Source organism: Chenopodium album, chromosome 8 (genome assembly GCF_948465745.1).
Source record: "Chenopodium album chromosome 8, dcCheAlbu1.1, whole genome shotgun sequence".
Lineage (NCBI taxonomy): Eukaryota > Viridiplantae > Streptophyta > Magnoliopsida > Caryophyllales > Amaranthaceae > Chenopodium > Chenopodium album.
Genome location: NC_137841.1, coordinates 70,321,916 through 70,339,160, shown reverse-complemented (window position 1 = coordinate 70,339,160; position 17,245 = coordinate 70,321,916). Strand labels below are relative to the sequence as shown.

The 17,245-nt window shown below is 37.8% G+C and overlaps 2 protein-coding genes and 1 pseudogene across 4 annotated transcripts; 1 reads left to right on the top strand and 2 right to left on the bottom strand.

Annotated features, from left to right (window-relative positions):
• The first annotated feature begins 1,396 nt into the window (after positions 1-1,396).
• LOC145556461 (putative steroid-binding protein 3 pseudogene) lies at positions 1,397-2,211 on the top strand (annotated as a pseudogene).
• Positions 2,212-5,235: 3,024 nt separating this feature from the next.
• LOC145642166 (beta-hexosaminidase 2-like) lies at positions 5,236-7,508 on the bottom strand. The gene is made up of 2 exons (XM_081693263.1): positions 6,437-7,508; positions 5,236-6,290 (listed from the first exon to the last, which is right to left on the bottom strand). Exons 1-2 carry the CDS (start codon positions 7,242-7,244, stop codon positions 5,323-5,325), a joined length of 1,776 nt encoding a protein of 591 aa, XP_081549389.1. The 5' UTR covers positions 7,245-7,508; the 3' UTR covers positions 5,236-5,322.
• Positions 7,509-10,269: 2,761 nt separating this feature from the next.
• Positions 10,270-14,723, bottom strand: LOC145642165 (uncharacterized). 3 transcript variants are annotated; one of them, XR_014115651.1, is made up of 8 exons: positions 14,364-14,723; positions 14,097-14,270; positions 13,915-14,007; positions 13,764-13,832; positions 13,141-13,347; positions 12,114-12,239; positions 11,763-12,000; positions 10,270-10,568 (listed from the first exon to the last, which is right to left on the bottom strand). XR_014115651.1 is itself a non-coding variant. In XM_081693262.1 (7 exons), the coding sequence occupies exons 1-7, from the start codon at positions 14,613-14,615 to the stop codon at positions 11,839-11,841; spliced, it is 1,083 nt and encodes a 360-aa protein (XP_081549388.1). In that variant the 5' UTR covers positions 14,616-14,723; the 3' UTR covers positions 11,606-11,838. The 3 variants fall into 3 exon arrangements, 1 of the variants encoding a protein (XP_081549388.1); XR_014115652.1 differs by lacking the exon at positions 10,270-10,568 and adding an exon at positions 11,066-11,103; XM_081693262.1 differs by lacking the exon at positions 10,270-10,568 and having other exon boundaries at positions 11,606-12,000.
• Between the last annotated feature and the right edge of the window lie 2,522 nt (positions 14,724-17,245).

Below are 17,245 nucleotides of genomic sequence, written 5' to 3'. Positions count from 1 at the left end.
AAATTTAACACCAATTGCAAAGTTATATGATGAACCACTAATGAATTGAACCTTTCAATAAAACTATAAGTACCACTATCTAATCTCCCGCAAGGAATGAGAAGAATACAAGACTCCAAACTCTCGTTAAAGGAGAACAAGAACTCAAATATTGGGTAGAAAACACTCATAAAAAAGAGAGAGAGAGAGAGGAGGATTATTAATTTATTATTGACTAAGATAATTAAAACTAAGAAATTAAAGACAAATTTGGGGCTTACCACCATCAAAGAAATGGTGATGGTAACCCCGGCCCTTGTGGCTAATGAGCGAGAAAGATTGGGTTTTTAGGGTTTTGAGGAGGAAGAGAGAGGAGTTCACTCTTTATTCAGATTAATTAATTAATGTTGATTGTATCTTAACCATTGTTTGTCTTAAAGAAATGAGGAATGAACTCTCACCCAAAATATGTCTTAGTAGAGATGGAATCCTCAACCCTAAGATGAAAAGATTTTTTCTTTACCATTAGGCCAACACTTGTTCCCATTGTATGTTTTGTTGCTCTGGTAAATTGCCTTCATGAATTGCAATTATTTTCTTTAAATTCAAGTTGTTTTTCCCCCAAATTTAATACTTTTCTTAACATAAGTAATGTAGAATCAATTATTATAACATTGATGGTGGATTCACATTCATGGTGGGAATCTTAAATTGATTTAATCACTTACCTCTTGGATAATCTGTGACAATTAGGATAAGTACCAATAATTCTTTTGTGTCAAAAACAATATTTATACGCTTTTGTGAGAAGTTGTTGATTTACACCATGTTTGGATATTAATAGTGAAGAGAAGGGGATTGGAAAGAAAAGGAGGGAAGAGATAGAGAGATTTGGTTTATTAAAAGGGAAAGGAAAATGGATCATCCCAATTACATCATAGCATTAGGTATACAGACAAAGGATGACATATCTTTTTTTTTTTTTTTTTTTTTTTCCTCTTCTTTTTCCTCCATTTCTCTCTATCCAAGCAAATTATGAAATTATCAACCAAATAAATTGAGGCGTATTCTAAATTATTAATTTTTAAATTATATAGTATTCATATAATTTATTTATCTCTATTATACTTTATATAATCTAAAGGAGAGATTCCATTCCAAAAAAAAATATATAGGAGAGATTGTAGAATTTATCTAAAAAGACCTTAATATCACCTCTTGACTTGTACAAGTATTACCATATTTTAAATTTCATTTGTAGATATTGTATAGCTTTTGATTAATGAAATGATTTATTTCAATAACAATAAAAATACTACCTCCGTTATATATTATTTGCAACAATTAAATTTGACCCGAGTTCCTTGCCCGGATGCCCACGTGACAAACGGAACACAAATTGACAAATTGACTTCACATTCGCAAGTAGAGAAGCAAAACAAAAGGAGAGAAAAGAAGAAGAAGAAGAGAGGGTTTTAGTTAGGTGAGATAGAAAAACACATCAAAGAAAGAAATGGGGGGAATTTACGGGACAATAGTGGAATCAATTGAGAATTACACAGGGTTATCACCTACATCATTCATCATACTAATGGCGGTATCAATAATAACATACAAGATAGTCTGCACCATGTTTGTTGCAGTTGACGATTACAAATCCGTTGAAAAAATGAAGGAAATCTTCGAAGAAGACATGAAAAGGGAGCCAGTTCAACTGGGTGAGGTTACAGAGGAGCAGCTCAAAGAATACGATGGTTCAGACCCAAAGAAGCCATTGTTAATGGCGATTAAAGGAAACATATATGATGTTTCAAAGGGTAGGATTTTTTACGGGCCGGGCGGGTCTTATGCTATGTTTGCTGGGAGAGATGCGACCCGGGCTTTGGCCCTCATGTCTTTTGATTCCCAGGATCTTACTGGTAATATGGATGGTCTTAGTGAATCTGAACTTGATGTTCTTCAAGATTGGGAGCTTAAGTTCATTGAGAAATATCCTAAAGTTGGTGTTTTAGTCAAGGAAGAGGATTTAGATTCTAAGAAAGCTGTTTAAGAGGGATGTAAGAATCTTTTTTTTTGATATGTGATATTGATTTCTGATGTCTGATTCAACTAGGTTTGATGAAGAAGAATGTATTGAAATTATGGGTTTGATGTATTAGAATGTATTGACATTGTCTGTCATACTGTATTAATCTTGCATCATAATGTGTTGTTTCCAATATTTCTGGATTACTTGTTGACTTTTTAGTAGTTAGTAATTGGTATCATATATATGAATATAAGCATTTTAATGAGCAACCTTTGGAAGTTTTGGATGTAGTAGCTAGTTTCAAGTCATACATATCAAAGGGAGAAACTTGCTGTTGTGAATGCAGGTATTTTGAGAGACCATAGTATCTAGCTGAACTATTCTTTTCACACATGTTACAGAAACAAGTGCATTGTAGCATTGAAACAGAAACAAACTTAACCCTACCCAAACAAACAATTTATAGTCAACTTGGCGAATATACAAACATTTAAGAGAAATAGATTCATCATATTACAGCAGGATTAGCCGCTAAGAAGAAGAGCAAGGTAATATCTTTTACCTTTTGACAATTAAGACATCCATTAAGCTAATAAGGGGTCAGGGTTTTCTGGATGTCAGATGAGAAATGTCAGATGTAAGACGTGCAGGCGCACCGGAAGAAATAGGTGGTTATTACTTTTGCAGACACTAAAACTACATGTTCTGAACCTACTGTTATTTTTTCTCCTCCTTATCAATCCTGTAGTCTTGATCACTCTGATATGCCCTGAAACCGAGCACAAAAAACTTAACTCTAGCTCAAAATTTGTGCCCTGAAATGAGTTTTGTTTGGTAGATCTCTCATCTAGAATAAGTAGAGGCACAACAGCTGAACAGCGTGTCATTAGTGTGTTGTCTAGACTGAGTTCCCTCCGGCCATAGTCTTTAATGCAGACTTGCAGAGGCCATCTTTCATCTGTATTCTATTCTAGCAGCTTTTTAAATTTTTTTTTTTTACTCATGCTATTCTACTTGCTTATTATACATTGTTACCATATATTTAGAATTGTAGATCAGTAATCCAGAATGAGTCGCGTGGACTGAGTCCTTTCTGAAGCAGTCTGTAACACAGGGAGGTCATCTCCCCTCTGTATTCTATTCTAGCTATTATGTTTTCCTTAAGTGCTTGCTGTTTTACACCTCTACTTGCATTTACATAATCACACTTTTTTATTTGTTTTATTAAGGTGGCAGCTGGCAGGTATCAACTTGTATTTGACTGCTTATATTGTCTTTCCTCCAAATACGTTATGAGTACTAATCCGGTTCCATAATATTTCCATTTCAGAGATATTCATCTCCAGAACAATCCTCTTACTACTGGTTGGGAAATCTAATTCCTGGTTCATCACATCACCACTTATATTTCTTGGTCAGTTTGATTGGATGCAATATCTTCCTACTCTAGTTTTTCAAATGGTCTTTTGTGAGTTGGATACTCTTTTCCTTTGAGGCAATTGTCAAGGAGTAGTAATATTCCTCATTTTTTTCCTTTTATATTGGAGGGAGTGGTTGCTGCTTAAGAAAAGTAGACTAGGAATATAACTTGGTCAAAGGGAGATACCAGCAAAGAGCTGTGTCAAAAGGGTGACATATGACAAGAAAAGGATAAGTAATCAGGTAAAGGGAAGGGAGGGATGTGAAGTTATAGTAGTTGGAAGATATCATAAATTCCTTTGAATTTATGCAGATACAGGGCAGTGACAAGCACATACTATAGAGGTGCAATAGGAGCATTGCTGATCTATGATGCCACCAAACGCCAAAGATTTTATTACACCTCTTGCTGGTTGGAAAATTTGCGTGGCCATGCTGATAACAACATTGTCATCATGGTTAATAGGAAACAAATCTGACCTGGGTTCCCTCGGAGCTGTTTCCAATGAGGATGCTAGAGTCTGCAAAAAGGGAAGGCCGTGCTAAGAGAGTTTGCTGATATATATCATGTTGTCAGCAAGAAAACTCTTGTTGCTAAATGATGTAGCTGATTTTGTTAGTATTTCTAACCTTCTTACTGGAAAGCTAACTGTTTTTCCTGGCCAGGACCAAGTAAACACTACTGCTAAATTCAGCTGTTGCATATCTTCATTTTGAAGTACAAGACTACAAACCTAGTTCTGCACTCTGCAGGTACTGCATTCTGAAGTTTTCCTTTTGATCTCCATTCTCTTTCAGTCACTTTTTTGCATTTGATTACTTTGTAGACAATGAATTGATGAAGTTTAGTGAGGAAATCATTATTTGATGATATGTAATTATGTATCCATGTCCTGTGCCCATATGTTATTGCAGCAGCTAGAAAGGAACATATATTCTGTTTAAATTATTCTTTTTATTGGCCTTTGTCCGGGACTTGGGAGAGATGGATATACATATATATCAAATACTGATTAACTATGTCTTCCCTAGTGTCTCTGCTGAAATCGGGCTCTCCATTACTGAATAGTCAGGGGGTCCTTGTTGAAACTTGAAAGGTCTTGGAACTATTTACATCAAAGTTTATTAGCAATGATTTTCAGTAACTTTTTCTTCCCTAGTGGTTCTGTAACTTCTGTTAAAATCAGGCTTTTGATTACTAAGTGGTTAGGGGGTCCTAGTTGAAAGTTGAAACTATAAACCTCAAAGTTTATCAGCAACAGTTTTCCATCATGCTGTTTTGAATTACTCTTTTTACTGGCCTTTATACTTTGGGACTTGGGAGAGAATGATACTCGCACATTTCACCATTTGATATGACGAAAGCATGGGCCTTGATACAAAAGATTTACTATCGTCTTCCCTAGTTGTTTTGTTGAAATCAGGCTTTCTATTACTCAATGACGGGTCAGTGCTACTAGTTGAAGCTGTGATATGATTCCAAAGTTAAGCAACAATTAGTACGAGTACTTTTGTACTTTTACCACTTTACGTTCTAGCTCCACTTCATTATGTTTGTGGAATTTCTTTTAAGGCTCTAGGAATACACTTGACCTATTAAAAATTTAAAGGATTTTCATGAAAAATGTGTAGTGTAGAGTGAATCAAAAAGTGTGTTATGAAAGGAGAGCGCAACCAATGTGGTGATTCACTGTAAGTATCCATAACTGTTGTGACAAAAATTAAAATCATCCCATTGCAATAATTCTTTGGAATCATCCCATTGCAGGAACGCAGGAGCTGTATGCTGTCAGGAACGATTTGTAAAATAATAAAAGATGATGAACACCTTATTATTGAAATAATCATCACAGTCAAGGTGTACAAACTGAGATCTCTAAAAATTAGCAGTAACGTTAACCACTGGCATGAACAGTGTTGCACATGCCAGGATTTCTTGCACACCAAAGGGGTTGAATGGGCTCAGCCCTGACCCCTCTTCTCACCATCCTATACCTCCACTCATTCAACCTATCCGTGGCTTCTGCATACCTCTTCTTACCAGTGTCATCTCGATTCCCAGACCAAAGAGCCTCAGCTAATGCAGAAGCTCGAGGCCACAACCTGGAGTCAAGGACAGTTGGGTCAGCTTGTTCAGACCAAAGTGCCACCTCCCCTCCCAAAACCAATTTCTTCTCCTCTTGAGTGAGTCCATAAGTGATGTCATAGTTGTAAATTAGTTGCCATGTCTTGAAAGGGCCACACCACGAACCGCCATTCCCCTGGTCAGTACCTGGTGGCCGATTGTACTGGCTGTCATTCCCCACAAAGCTGCCATGACCGCAATCCAGGTAGTAGTAATCAGCAGAAGAAACGATTGTCCTGTATCCAGAGGAAACGATGCGTTTTGTGTTTTGTGGACCACCGTTCCAGGTTTGTAATATGGTGTGCTCCGGGGGTAGAGTTGACAAGTCTTCCACCTTGATGGTGGAATCCAGGAGAACATCCTCCCAGTATATAGAGGTCTTATTGTGGGAGGTGACGTAGGGGAGGGTAGAGTTGATAAATATTTGAAGCAGATGGGATAGCCCATTGTGAGCGCTGCTGAAGTTGGATAGGAAGGCTTGGATGGTGGGATCTGTAGTCCAACATCCGGGGATGACCTCATCTCCGCCGCTGTGGTAGAAAGGGTCAGGGAAAAGGGAGACTATGTCCTTGATCACCTTTTTCATGACTTGGTATGTCTTGGGGTGGAGCGGGTTGAGTTGACCACTTCCGGGTTCAGAAGCAAGCCTGTCTGCCCACTCTGATTCTGCTGGCCACCAGAACATCCCTGCACATGTTACTATCTCAGGGTGCGCTCCTGCCCATGACCCTGTATGTGCTGCATCATCACGAAATCACCCACCACACACACACATACACAAATGGTTAATCCAACATTCCAGAACATTTTATTATTGGTATGGTATAAATGAACTGCATAAGTGTATATGCATTATATAATTCTATTCAAATCTTTAGATATACCTGGAGAATCTATCTCTGGAATAACCCGGACGCCATGATCAAAGCCGAATTGAATGATTTCAGCAACATCAGCAGCAGTATACTGCATAAAGGGACCATAAGACCCTTTGATGGCAAGATCAGGGTCAGAAGGTAAAAGCAGAGGGAAGGAATGTGAGTCAGTGATATGCCAATGAAAAACATTAAGCTTATTCCAACTCATTGCTGAAATAGTTCTGAGAATGTCCTTTACTCCATAGTAATTTCGCGATGTATCCAACAATAACCCACGGTGCGCAAAAATGGGGGAGTCCCAAATATCCAAACCCACAGGTATTAGCAGTCTCTGAAACTGTGTCCCTCCCACCCAAACTAGCTGTGAGAACGTCTCGAGACCCCTCATGGCGCCCCATACAGTTTTAGCAGCCAGTACAGCAGTGCCCGCGCCAGAAGCAGGAATGGTGAGATTGTAAGACTCATCTACCCCATGCTGCAAGCTAGCTGTAAGATCAGCCACTTTTATCTGCAGCACCTTCAATTGGCAGGATGTTGATACCGCTACGTCTGGATTAACCAATGGCACATGGTGTTCTGATTTGATCAGGATTTGGTATCGGTCTGTGGCAGCTACAAGATGAGGGTGGTTTCGAGGACATTTGATGGTAAAATCAGCGGAAAGAATGGTTGCTTTCGGATGCGCCCACCATAACTTGACAGGCTTCGGCCACACATTCAGTGATTCCACATGTGAATGAGGATGGGATTTCGCAAAGCAGCAGCACATCCAGCACAGTAAATACAGAATTGTGGTGAAAATTACTCTAATCATCTCTAATGTTCTATTCTCTGCATTTATTTTGTTGCTCCATTTAAAGGCTTCTTTATAATCTATCTACTACACGCTTTCCTGACGATTGCTGTTTTACAATTCAAGACAGAAAGATAAGTAATTCTTCCTTCCTTTTACGACTCGTACGGAATACAAGTATTGGATTTGAAGATTCCCTGGATTGTTTTGTGACTATTGTCTTTAATTTCTAGATGAGTTTGAGAATGTTATCAATTCAACTTTTTCTGGGTATCTTTTTTGGCTTGCTTGTTGTGTCATCCCTTTGTAGGCCCTCCTAATCTTGTTCTGAAAAATATGAAACTTGTTTACTCGTATTTGGTTACTAACAGCCTATCTAGTTGAGTAAAAGCCAGCTTTAATAAAACTTGACGATCATGTCTTTTTTACATGATACCCTCGTTTGAAGGCTGACAATTTTTTTTAATCTTTTTTAGTTCAAGAGTTCAAATCTTAGCCCTATTTTCTTCCTCTTATTCATATACGTCAACGTTATAGACAAATATGATTTAGAAATAGTAAAAATAAATTTTAAATTTTAATAATAAATTAAGTTTAATAAAATAATTTCAATTTAATGTACAATCTCCATTTCTTATTATGTTTAACAATGGAGTCTTATTTGTAAGACATAAAATATTTTTTTTGTTGCAAATAATAAGAAATAAAGGTAGTAAATAATTTAATTTTAGTAAAATAATTTCAGTTCAACAAAAAAAAAAAATTAACAAACCAGAATGTTAGTGTATGGTTCTTAATTTACTAATATGTATTCACATTCTTTTTGTTATTACCTTTCTTTTTCAAACATCCACATTCTTTTTGTGTCTATAATCCACTGATAGGTTATGCTAGTCATAGTAGAAATACTTATTGGATCGCGTGACGATTATGATGTGATTATGACCGGCAATCTTTTTATGTTTGCAGTAATCAAAATCCAAATGAACTTGTCTTGTTTAGAATATGAAAGATATATCTTAAAACTAACAAATTTATTAAAATACTACATAGTAAGCACTTTACACCCATTTGACTAGCCTAACTAAACTTTATTATTTTCTTCATTTAAAAAAAAAAATAATAATAAAAATAGTCGCGTAGCTATATGCTTGAGGACATACGAACTTAATCTAAAAAAAAACACGTGATTGGGGCCCATTGCAATTGTTTTCAAGCTTAAATCTTGATGATTGCTACCTCCATAAGTCCATAGTAAGAAACTAAGAACTAAGAAGGAGCCAAGAGTATATAGAATTGACAGTGTGAAAAGGCTAAAACTGGTTCTACAGTGTACTCGTAGTGAATCTTGTCAAACCAGAAAAGAATGGTTCATTCTGTTATAATAGTATGGCTCTTGCATGGTTCCTGTCATGAAATTTAACTGTATATGGTTTATAGATTAACTGGTTGGTGTAATGTATATTTTGTGCAAACCAGCTCAAAAATCAAATTAATATATAACCTTCAAACGAGATTTATTACATCCAAAATTAAATGTATAGGTGAAGAGAAAAGGATAATTATGATAATGCAAGTTCACCTAAATTATGATAGTGCGACTAGAACAGAGTGTGGTGGCTTCAGGCCAATCCATCGTGGCCGTCCTGCCATTCATCCCATAAGCGCTGCACACAACACAGCACAGCCACAGGCCAAACATGTCGGGGCACATCATTCGATGTGCCATTTTAAGTTCTTAACCACTATTTTTTACTTGGAAAAATGGAATCTAAAAATCCAACCTTTGGCCGGTCTGACAATAAAAATCCAACCTTTGTTTAATTTCACAAAAATCCAACCTTTATACTCCACCTTCTTTGACAGATCCATTTGACCTTTAACCTGTTAAACAGGTGTTTTTTTTTTTTTAAGTTCTCTTCCTTCTCACTCCTCTTCTTTCTCTTTCCTCTCTACACCACCACCAGTCCACCACCTTTGCCACCACTTACCCACCCTACCCAAACCCGAAACCCTCTTCCTCCTTCACTCTCTCTCCTCCCAAACCAAGGCAGCCTCCTCTTACCTCCCCATCCCTCTTCTATGCCCACCATAACCACCACCCCAGCATCTCCCTCACCCAACCTCACCCATACCCAGTGTGTGTTGAATCGAAAAACCCTCAAAATGAAGACGGTGAAGTGCGTGTTGGGATGGACAGCGGAGCTTGGACAACAATTTCAGGTGGTGCGATTTTGGGGGTTGAGTAGGGACTGATTTCCGCTGCAATTGGGCGAATTATTGTTGTTGGTGATGGGTGGTAGGCTAGACGGGCTAGGCGAATTGAGGTTGCGTAGGGTGGTAGGCTAGACGGGCTAGGCGAATTGAGGGTGCGTGGTGGCCGGAGGGCGGTGGGGAGGGTGGTTAGGAAGGAGGGTGGGGCTGGTTTTTGGTGGGTTTGGTTGAATTGGGTGTTTGGTGTGGTGGTTAGGTATAGATTCGAAGGGGGTTTTGGTGGTTGGGGAGGTTGCGGCAAGGGGTGGGGGGGTGGGGGGAGATCGCCGGAATCCGACGACCCCGATGGTGGGGCTGGTTGGGGTGGGGGGTAGTTGCCGGTGAGTGGGGGAGGTGGCTGGGGTGGTGCGGGGGCTAGGGAAGGTGGCTGATGGTGTTTTTTTTTTCCTGTTTTTTTTTTTAATGATTAAAAAAATAATTGACCAATTAACGCCTGACACGTGGCACATAACTTACAAAAAACGGCCATCAACAGTTAATGGATCTGTTGGAGAAGGTGGGGGGCAAAGGTTGGATTTTTGTGAGATTAAACGAAGGTTGGATTTTTATTGTCAGACCGGCCAAAGGTTGGATTTTTAGATTTCATTTTTCCTTTTTACTTTGTATAATTTTTTGGATACAATGCCGGCCACTCGGACCAGCAGGCTACCCTTCTGTCATGCCATTCATCCCAAAAGATAGCCCCACCAAGGGTGCCTCATAAAAACAGGTTAGCACTATGCATAAGAAAGACGGATGAAAGTTGTCAAGAAGATCCAAATCACATACAAAATAGCTAATAGTTGGCCAAATAGCCATATCTTTTGATAAATTAGAGCAGAACATTGTGTACTCTGTTGCGACACCCTAATATTTTCCAGGATCTCAAACACAAGCTACAATATGAGCAGCTGCTTGAGAAAGTAGACATGCAAAGGGGATGAAATTTTAAAAGAAGCTAATACATATTCTCCCCCTTATTACATCATGCATTATATGGAAATATTATAAGTGGCATTTCTAAGAACTCTATTATTTATTACATTATCTTCAGAGCTCACCCTGCCAAATATTACTTCCTTGCTAACTCACCTGCACCAGAGAATGAATAGAACAAATTAAACTCCAGACACATATAAAGACCACTTTTTTTATGTAGAGCACAAATAATTTAAAACAAGTACATATGCAGCAGTATCATAGAATTTCCTAGACACAAAGACTGCCTTTTCAATAATCAACACAATTAACTTAGAACAAGTACATATGCAGCATCATTGAATTTGTTTGATCAGTTAAAACATTCAAGGCAAGAGAAACAAAGATAGGTAAAGGCCGTAAAGACAACACAAGACCAAGCGAGGTAGGAAACTGTTACATGGATCAAAATTGGTGGCACATTTGTCAGGGAGCTGCAAGGCCATGCTTCGATCAACACCAGATATAGGGGGGCCATTGACAAGCACACATAAACAAGGCTGTCCCAAAGTTTTGATGGCATTACAGCATGTCTCGCTTGGTGGGATAGGGCTGAATGGGGAAACCGCAGTCCTGCATGGTAAAAGCTGCACCAGTGCTGAGAAGAACGTGTTGCTACAGGTGTGCCCTTGGCCCTGCCTTACCATCACTGACATGATTAACATCATGACCACAAAATAAACAAAAGCCTTGTCATGGCAATGGGGTAACTTCATGATTCAACTAGAGTGAAAATTCCCTTCAGCAGTAGGATGCATACAAGGGTTTGAATCAATGGGAATCAAATTAAATATAAAGGAGAGTTGACAATCACTCATGCCAATGTGCATCTTCATCCTACCACACATCAGCATTTTGATGCTGAGTTCTGCCAGCTGTACTCCTAAGTTATCACATAAATCGTGCCTACCCTAGAACAGTTTGAAAACCCAAATTCCGTGACTGCACACTTCATATGCAATGCACTCGCACATCTAGGGGGATCAACCCACCTCAAAAAGGTAGACAGGATAAAAATTGGGGAAGAAACATCCATAAATTTTCATACAAGCTATAATTCAAAATCATAGTAAAAGAAACTAAGACAGAAAAAACATAAGTACGCAGAAATAAAATGCATGTCAGTGATGTCACTGCCTTCTGAAGTCAGCTTTTGAATAAATTTCATCCACCAATTATCACAAATTTAACAATTTTGGTAAATTATTGGTTCTTAGTGATACAAGCCTCAAGGAACAACAAGATTATAAGTTAACCACTTAAAAACACCTCGTCCATGCAAGATGCCCTCAAATAACAACCCCTCACCTGGACATCTGCTAAAAAATCTTCAGATAATGTTTCATGTTTGTAAGTTGGATAGTATCAACATGTTCTGCTCGGACTACGTTGAAGAATCTCTTTTGTTTCCTTTTAGATTAATCACAGCAAGCTCCTTTTCAACAAATTCCCCGGCACACAAGGGAGGATACATACTTGCAAGTGCAGAGTTAGCAAAATGGCCTAATGGCTTCAGTACAGCATCTGATGCAACATGTGCAAACAACTGAGACAAATGAGCACAAGAAATTTCTAGTTAGAAAAATGTTAACCTCTTCAGTCTTCACTACAAAAAGTTTGCATTAAACTATTGTATGAATAATAAGGCTGTCTACTCACAGTTGAAGATACTCTCCACAGACTGCGCCTTTGTTCGGATGCTAACCTAATTGCTTCAAGAGTCCTTTTGGTCACAACAACCTCATGCATTCCGGCAATGCATTCGCCACCAGTTAGCCATTCAATCTGCAAATACATTCATGTGATATGAAACTAAAAGCGTCAAAAAATTGGTACAGCTAAGTGGAGTAATCGAGTAACAACATTCACAACTTCTGAACAAAATACATCAATAAAGAAGACAAAATTGACCCATAGAAAAATAGAGGTTTACTCAGAAAACTGGCTAATAATGTAAATCCAAATGGCATTGCTATTAGATTACCAAAGCATTAATGAAGTCTATATTGTTTCTGTAGAAACGGTCGAAACATGAACGTAATTCTTTATTTTACATGAATGGAATGCTTATACTTCACCTTTTTTTTCCTTTTTTTTCCTTTTTTTTTGTATGAAGACACTGATTTGTTAGTAGTTACAATTCACTTGTCGTCAAGTAAATATACCCAATTACCCACTCTCACTTTACCAGTAAAAGATAATCTAACTTGTACATTTGATCATTTAGTTGCATGTGAAATATAAGATACATAGTAAATGAAAGAGCAACAGCCAAACTAAACACATTTAAACGTCTAACAGTTTAATGGAAAAGAAACCGTGGGCCCCTTGCATCTTGGCTCAGGAAACCAGAAATTAAGTAAAACATTTAGACTCGCAATGTAGGTAAACGCGTAAAGCAGTAGGACACCCTTGAAACAGATTTTTAATTAACCATATAGCAATTTAAATCAATTAAGACTCTAATTAATACAAAAATGGCCTTGCTGTAAAATTGCAAAGTAAATACAGTCCTGACAGAAAATCATAGACAGCTTGCCAGTGAAGCCTAGAAGTTTTCATATATGTCCATAGTTAGAGGATTGGGATAGCTTACAATTTTCTTCTCTGGGTAGTTTCTGTTAAGCCAAAACTATGCACTCTAAAAAATAGAATATTGTCAATGTGTATGTTGTATCTGCCTTACCTGTTTTCCAGTCTGAATAAGAAGACATCCAACAGGAACTTTGACTTCCACCTTTTCTCCATTTCTGAGCCAAATGTTCAGACCCGGAAACCTACTCCTCCCATGGATAGTTAAGAAGTTAAGGTCGTAGTGATATCCTGCAAATACAGTCCCCTCCTGTCCATGATGATGAAGGTCACTACCCGTTGGAGCAAGAAGGTGAGGCCCCTATGTACCAGGAAGGCAGGAATCAGTAAACAGTCCAATAAGAAAAGCATAGGTCACATATCATACTTGAATGCACTATTGTAAATAGCACTACAGAGGGGTATACAAAATGATTGTTCGACAGTAATGTGAACATGGAATATCATACTACCAACCTTAAACATATTTTCTGTTAACAATCAATTAACAATGAGTTTGGATAACAGACATTGGAAGGAAAGGGAGAGAAAGCAAGTGATGGACTCATTCCCCTTGTTTAAATATAAAATTGGGGAAAAAGAAGTGGAAGAATAAGGTGAACCCAATAACCTTCTCCTCATTGGAAGGATTTGGAAGGAAAACGCGAGCTCAATCCTCACCTCACCTCCCTTAAAAAGAGTTAAGTCAGTTTGCAAAGTGGTAAAAAAAAGGTATACCTGCTTCATCAAAGAAGTGAAAGCATCCTTAGGCAAGCCAAATCCGATAGCAGCCATTTCTGCAACAACCTGATACAATGGAAGGTAAATAGGGTGAAAGAGTACATAAAAAGGTAAGCACCATAGAAACATGATCACCAAGAGCGACAACCTCTATAGCTGATATCATTTTAAGACCCCATGAATCCATGGTTTCTTTCCATTCTGGGAATCCTTCAGGAATTACAGGCTCAGCATTTAATTCCTGTAAAATCAATCATACAAGCAGAATTGAAATCGAAACCGAAATTGAAATGGGTGAAATAAAATCAAGAGAAAGAAGCAAAGGCAGACCTTGAAGCGAGTATTCGACGGACGAGGACCAATCCTCCACATATATCTCCACTTAGGATCAGGCCCAGTTGGAGTGGATGGCTGATTTTGGGATGACATAGCTTTAAGATTTTGTTGCATTTCTGCATCCACCAAACTTCGAGGGACTTCAACTCCTTCCGGCGTAACTCCAACCTAAAAGATGATCAACCCAACAAACCAATCAATCCAATGATAGATTGATAGACAACAAAGAAATCAAATAATGTAATGAATCAATGAATGAACCTGGTAATGCAAAAGAGGGCGTTCTTGAAGGCGCTTGAATTCCGGGGTTTGCTCAAAATACTTCTCCATCATGTCAAGAAAACGATCATTGTCTTGAGCAGAACATCTGGGATCTTTCACCAGTAAAGCTCCTGTCTCCTGCAGTGTCCGGCTAACTTCCAAACACAGCTTTTGCATTTCTGCCTCATTGCCATTCCCGCTTTGAGCCCAATCCAGGTATGGGTTCAGATCTATGACTGGGAATTTCTCCATTTCCCTCTCAATCTTAGTTGAACCACCTCCACACTCAACTATAATAGAAGTGAGAGGCTTGAAGAGAAAATGAAAACAAAGGGAGGATTAGAGGAAAGATTAATGACACCAATATGAAAAGTTACAATTCCGTAATACACCTACTAATCCGCTCTTTTTTTTGTGTAACGAAACTGCCTATGTCATCGGTTCAAGGAGTTCTTTTTTTAGAACAAGTTTTCGTAAAAATAAGGTCTCTTTCACTTCATACTATTTTGCTTAATTTAAATTATTTTTGCTGAACTTAAATTATTTTTGCTAAACTAAAATTATTTTCGATGAATTGAAATTATATTTTTTTTCTGATTTAATGATTTTCTATTGTAATTCTTCTTTACGAAAACTGAATATTACTGAGTTATTTTTACTGAAATGAAATTATTTTTACTGAACTGAACTTATTTGTACTGAACTAAACTTATTTTTACTTAATATTATTTTTTTAAGGTGAAGTGACAAGGTCTAATTGTTAGACTTTGTAAACCCTCTAAGACCATCAACAATCATCCATATTATAATTGTAGAGTTTTTTTCCCGACTTTTTTTTTTCCCGACTTTTAACCATAACTCTTCATTCCTTTTTTTTTTTCAAATGGGGAGAACAAAATATCTTTTTCAAACGAAACTTACAAAAAATTCCTTAGATATCTAAAATTCCAAATAAATACTCCTACATACGTATCACCTCGTAGTTTGAAGCAATTGCAGTTTGAAGCCACCCCACCCAAATTCTACGCATCACTAGTGGAAAATTCACATTTTACCACATTACATATGATACATCAATATCAAGATCACCATTACAGTCGTGTAATTGTACCCAATTGGCACCTTCTCTATAAGAAGTAGATTAGGAAAAAAAAAAAAGAATAATGCACTAATAAAAATCCATATAAACATCATTTCCACATATAAAGAGAACTATTAGCAAATAAAAGATTTTTCATTATATTGCACAAAAAAGAGTGATCAATTTAAAAAAAAAAAAAAAAAAAAGTGAGAACAAAAGAAAAATGTCAAAGCCTATTATAGAGTATGGTGCATATATTTGTATCTCTATTCTAATTAATGGTGTAGAAATTGTAGACAAGGGGCAAATGAGAGAAATACGCAAGGATGGTTAGTCGGGTTGCAAGAAGGAGCTCGCCGCTAACATGGAGGCATTATTTGAAAATCGAAACAAAGAGAATAAAACACTTAGGGGCCATTTGGTTGGGGTTAATGATTAAAGGGAAAAGGAATGAACATGCCTCATTCCCTTTCTTACTGTTTGTTTGTCATTTTTTTCATTTCCTTTACCCATTTTTATCTTTGAGTTTACACAAAATCCTTCTACATTGATTCCCCACCCCCCTAAGACTTTTCCATTCCCTTTCCTAAGCCACCCTACACACACCAGCCACTATCTTACCCAATTACCCCCATCGCACAGCCACCTCGTCGGAGCTCACCCAGTCCTCACCGGAGATCGTCCACTCCTCACCAGCACTTGCCACACCTCCCCTATCTCCAATCCGGAACCCGTCGCACCTCCCCCTCCCCTCCCCACGCAAAATTTCTCCCCTCCCATAAAACCTTTACTCGCCCACGAAAAGGCTTTGAAAACCATCCTCGTCCGGTCGTCCCTATAAAACCGCCAACCGTTACTTCCCTTACCCTAACCGCAGGGTTTCGAGGATAGGGAAGTGACGGCCTGCGGTTTAAGGGGACGAGGATGGTTTTCTAGGGTTTTTCGTGGACGGGGAAGGTTTCGAGGGGAAGAAGGGGCGACAAGGGGTGGGAAAGGTGCGACGATGGGCAAGGTAGGGCGGGGGAGGTACGACAACGAGCGGGAAGTTCCGGTGAGTTAAGTGGCTGGGTGGTGGAGTGGTTGGGAGAAGTGGGAAAGATGGGGTTGTGCGGTGGTGGTAATGATTGCCTTTGATTTTTGAAAACAAACAACATACTATATGGAAAGAGTTTCATTCCATTCTCTTCAATTCTCTTTCATTCTATTCCGTTTACTCCATGCAAACCAAACGACCCCTTAAAGTAGTTTCAATGTTTCCATTTTCTAATCAGTAAAACCACTGGAAATTTTTATTTGTTTTAACAAATTTGCTGGACTGATTTGTTTACAAAATTATAATATAAATTAAAATAGAATTGGTAAAAAACACAATAATGTCTGCGCGAGCAATACCTTTTAGTTAATGTTATTGATTCTAAATTTCTAATATCCTTGGTCGTACAATTAATGCATTTGTAGATATAAATCTCGTAAGAGTATAATTTATTTTCATTTTTCGATTGTGTTTCCTAGCTTGTTGCTATAATTTATTTATTTTCATTTTCATTTTTATAATATAAAGTTGTGATGATTTTGATAGAAATTTCCTTTTTGGTTTTTTCCTTATTAGGTTGAGGCATGAATACTCGCTCTTATTTTAATTTATATGATCATCATTCGCTCTTAAAAAGGCTAGAGCTACATCTTAATTAGATGTTTGAACAAGCAATCTACATATAAGAGGAAACCAAAAAATGGTTAATAGCAATATCTTAGCATTTATTTTTTTTAAAAAAAAAAAATTAATGGAAGTCATCATTGA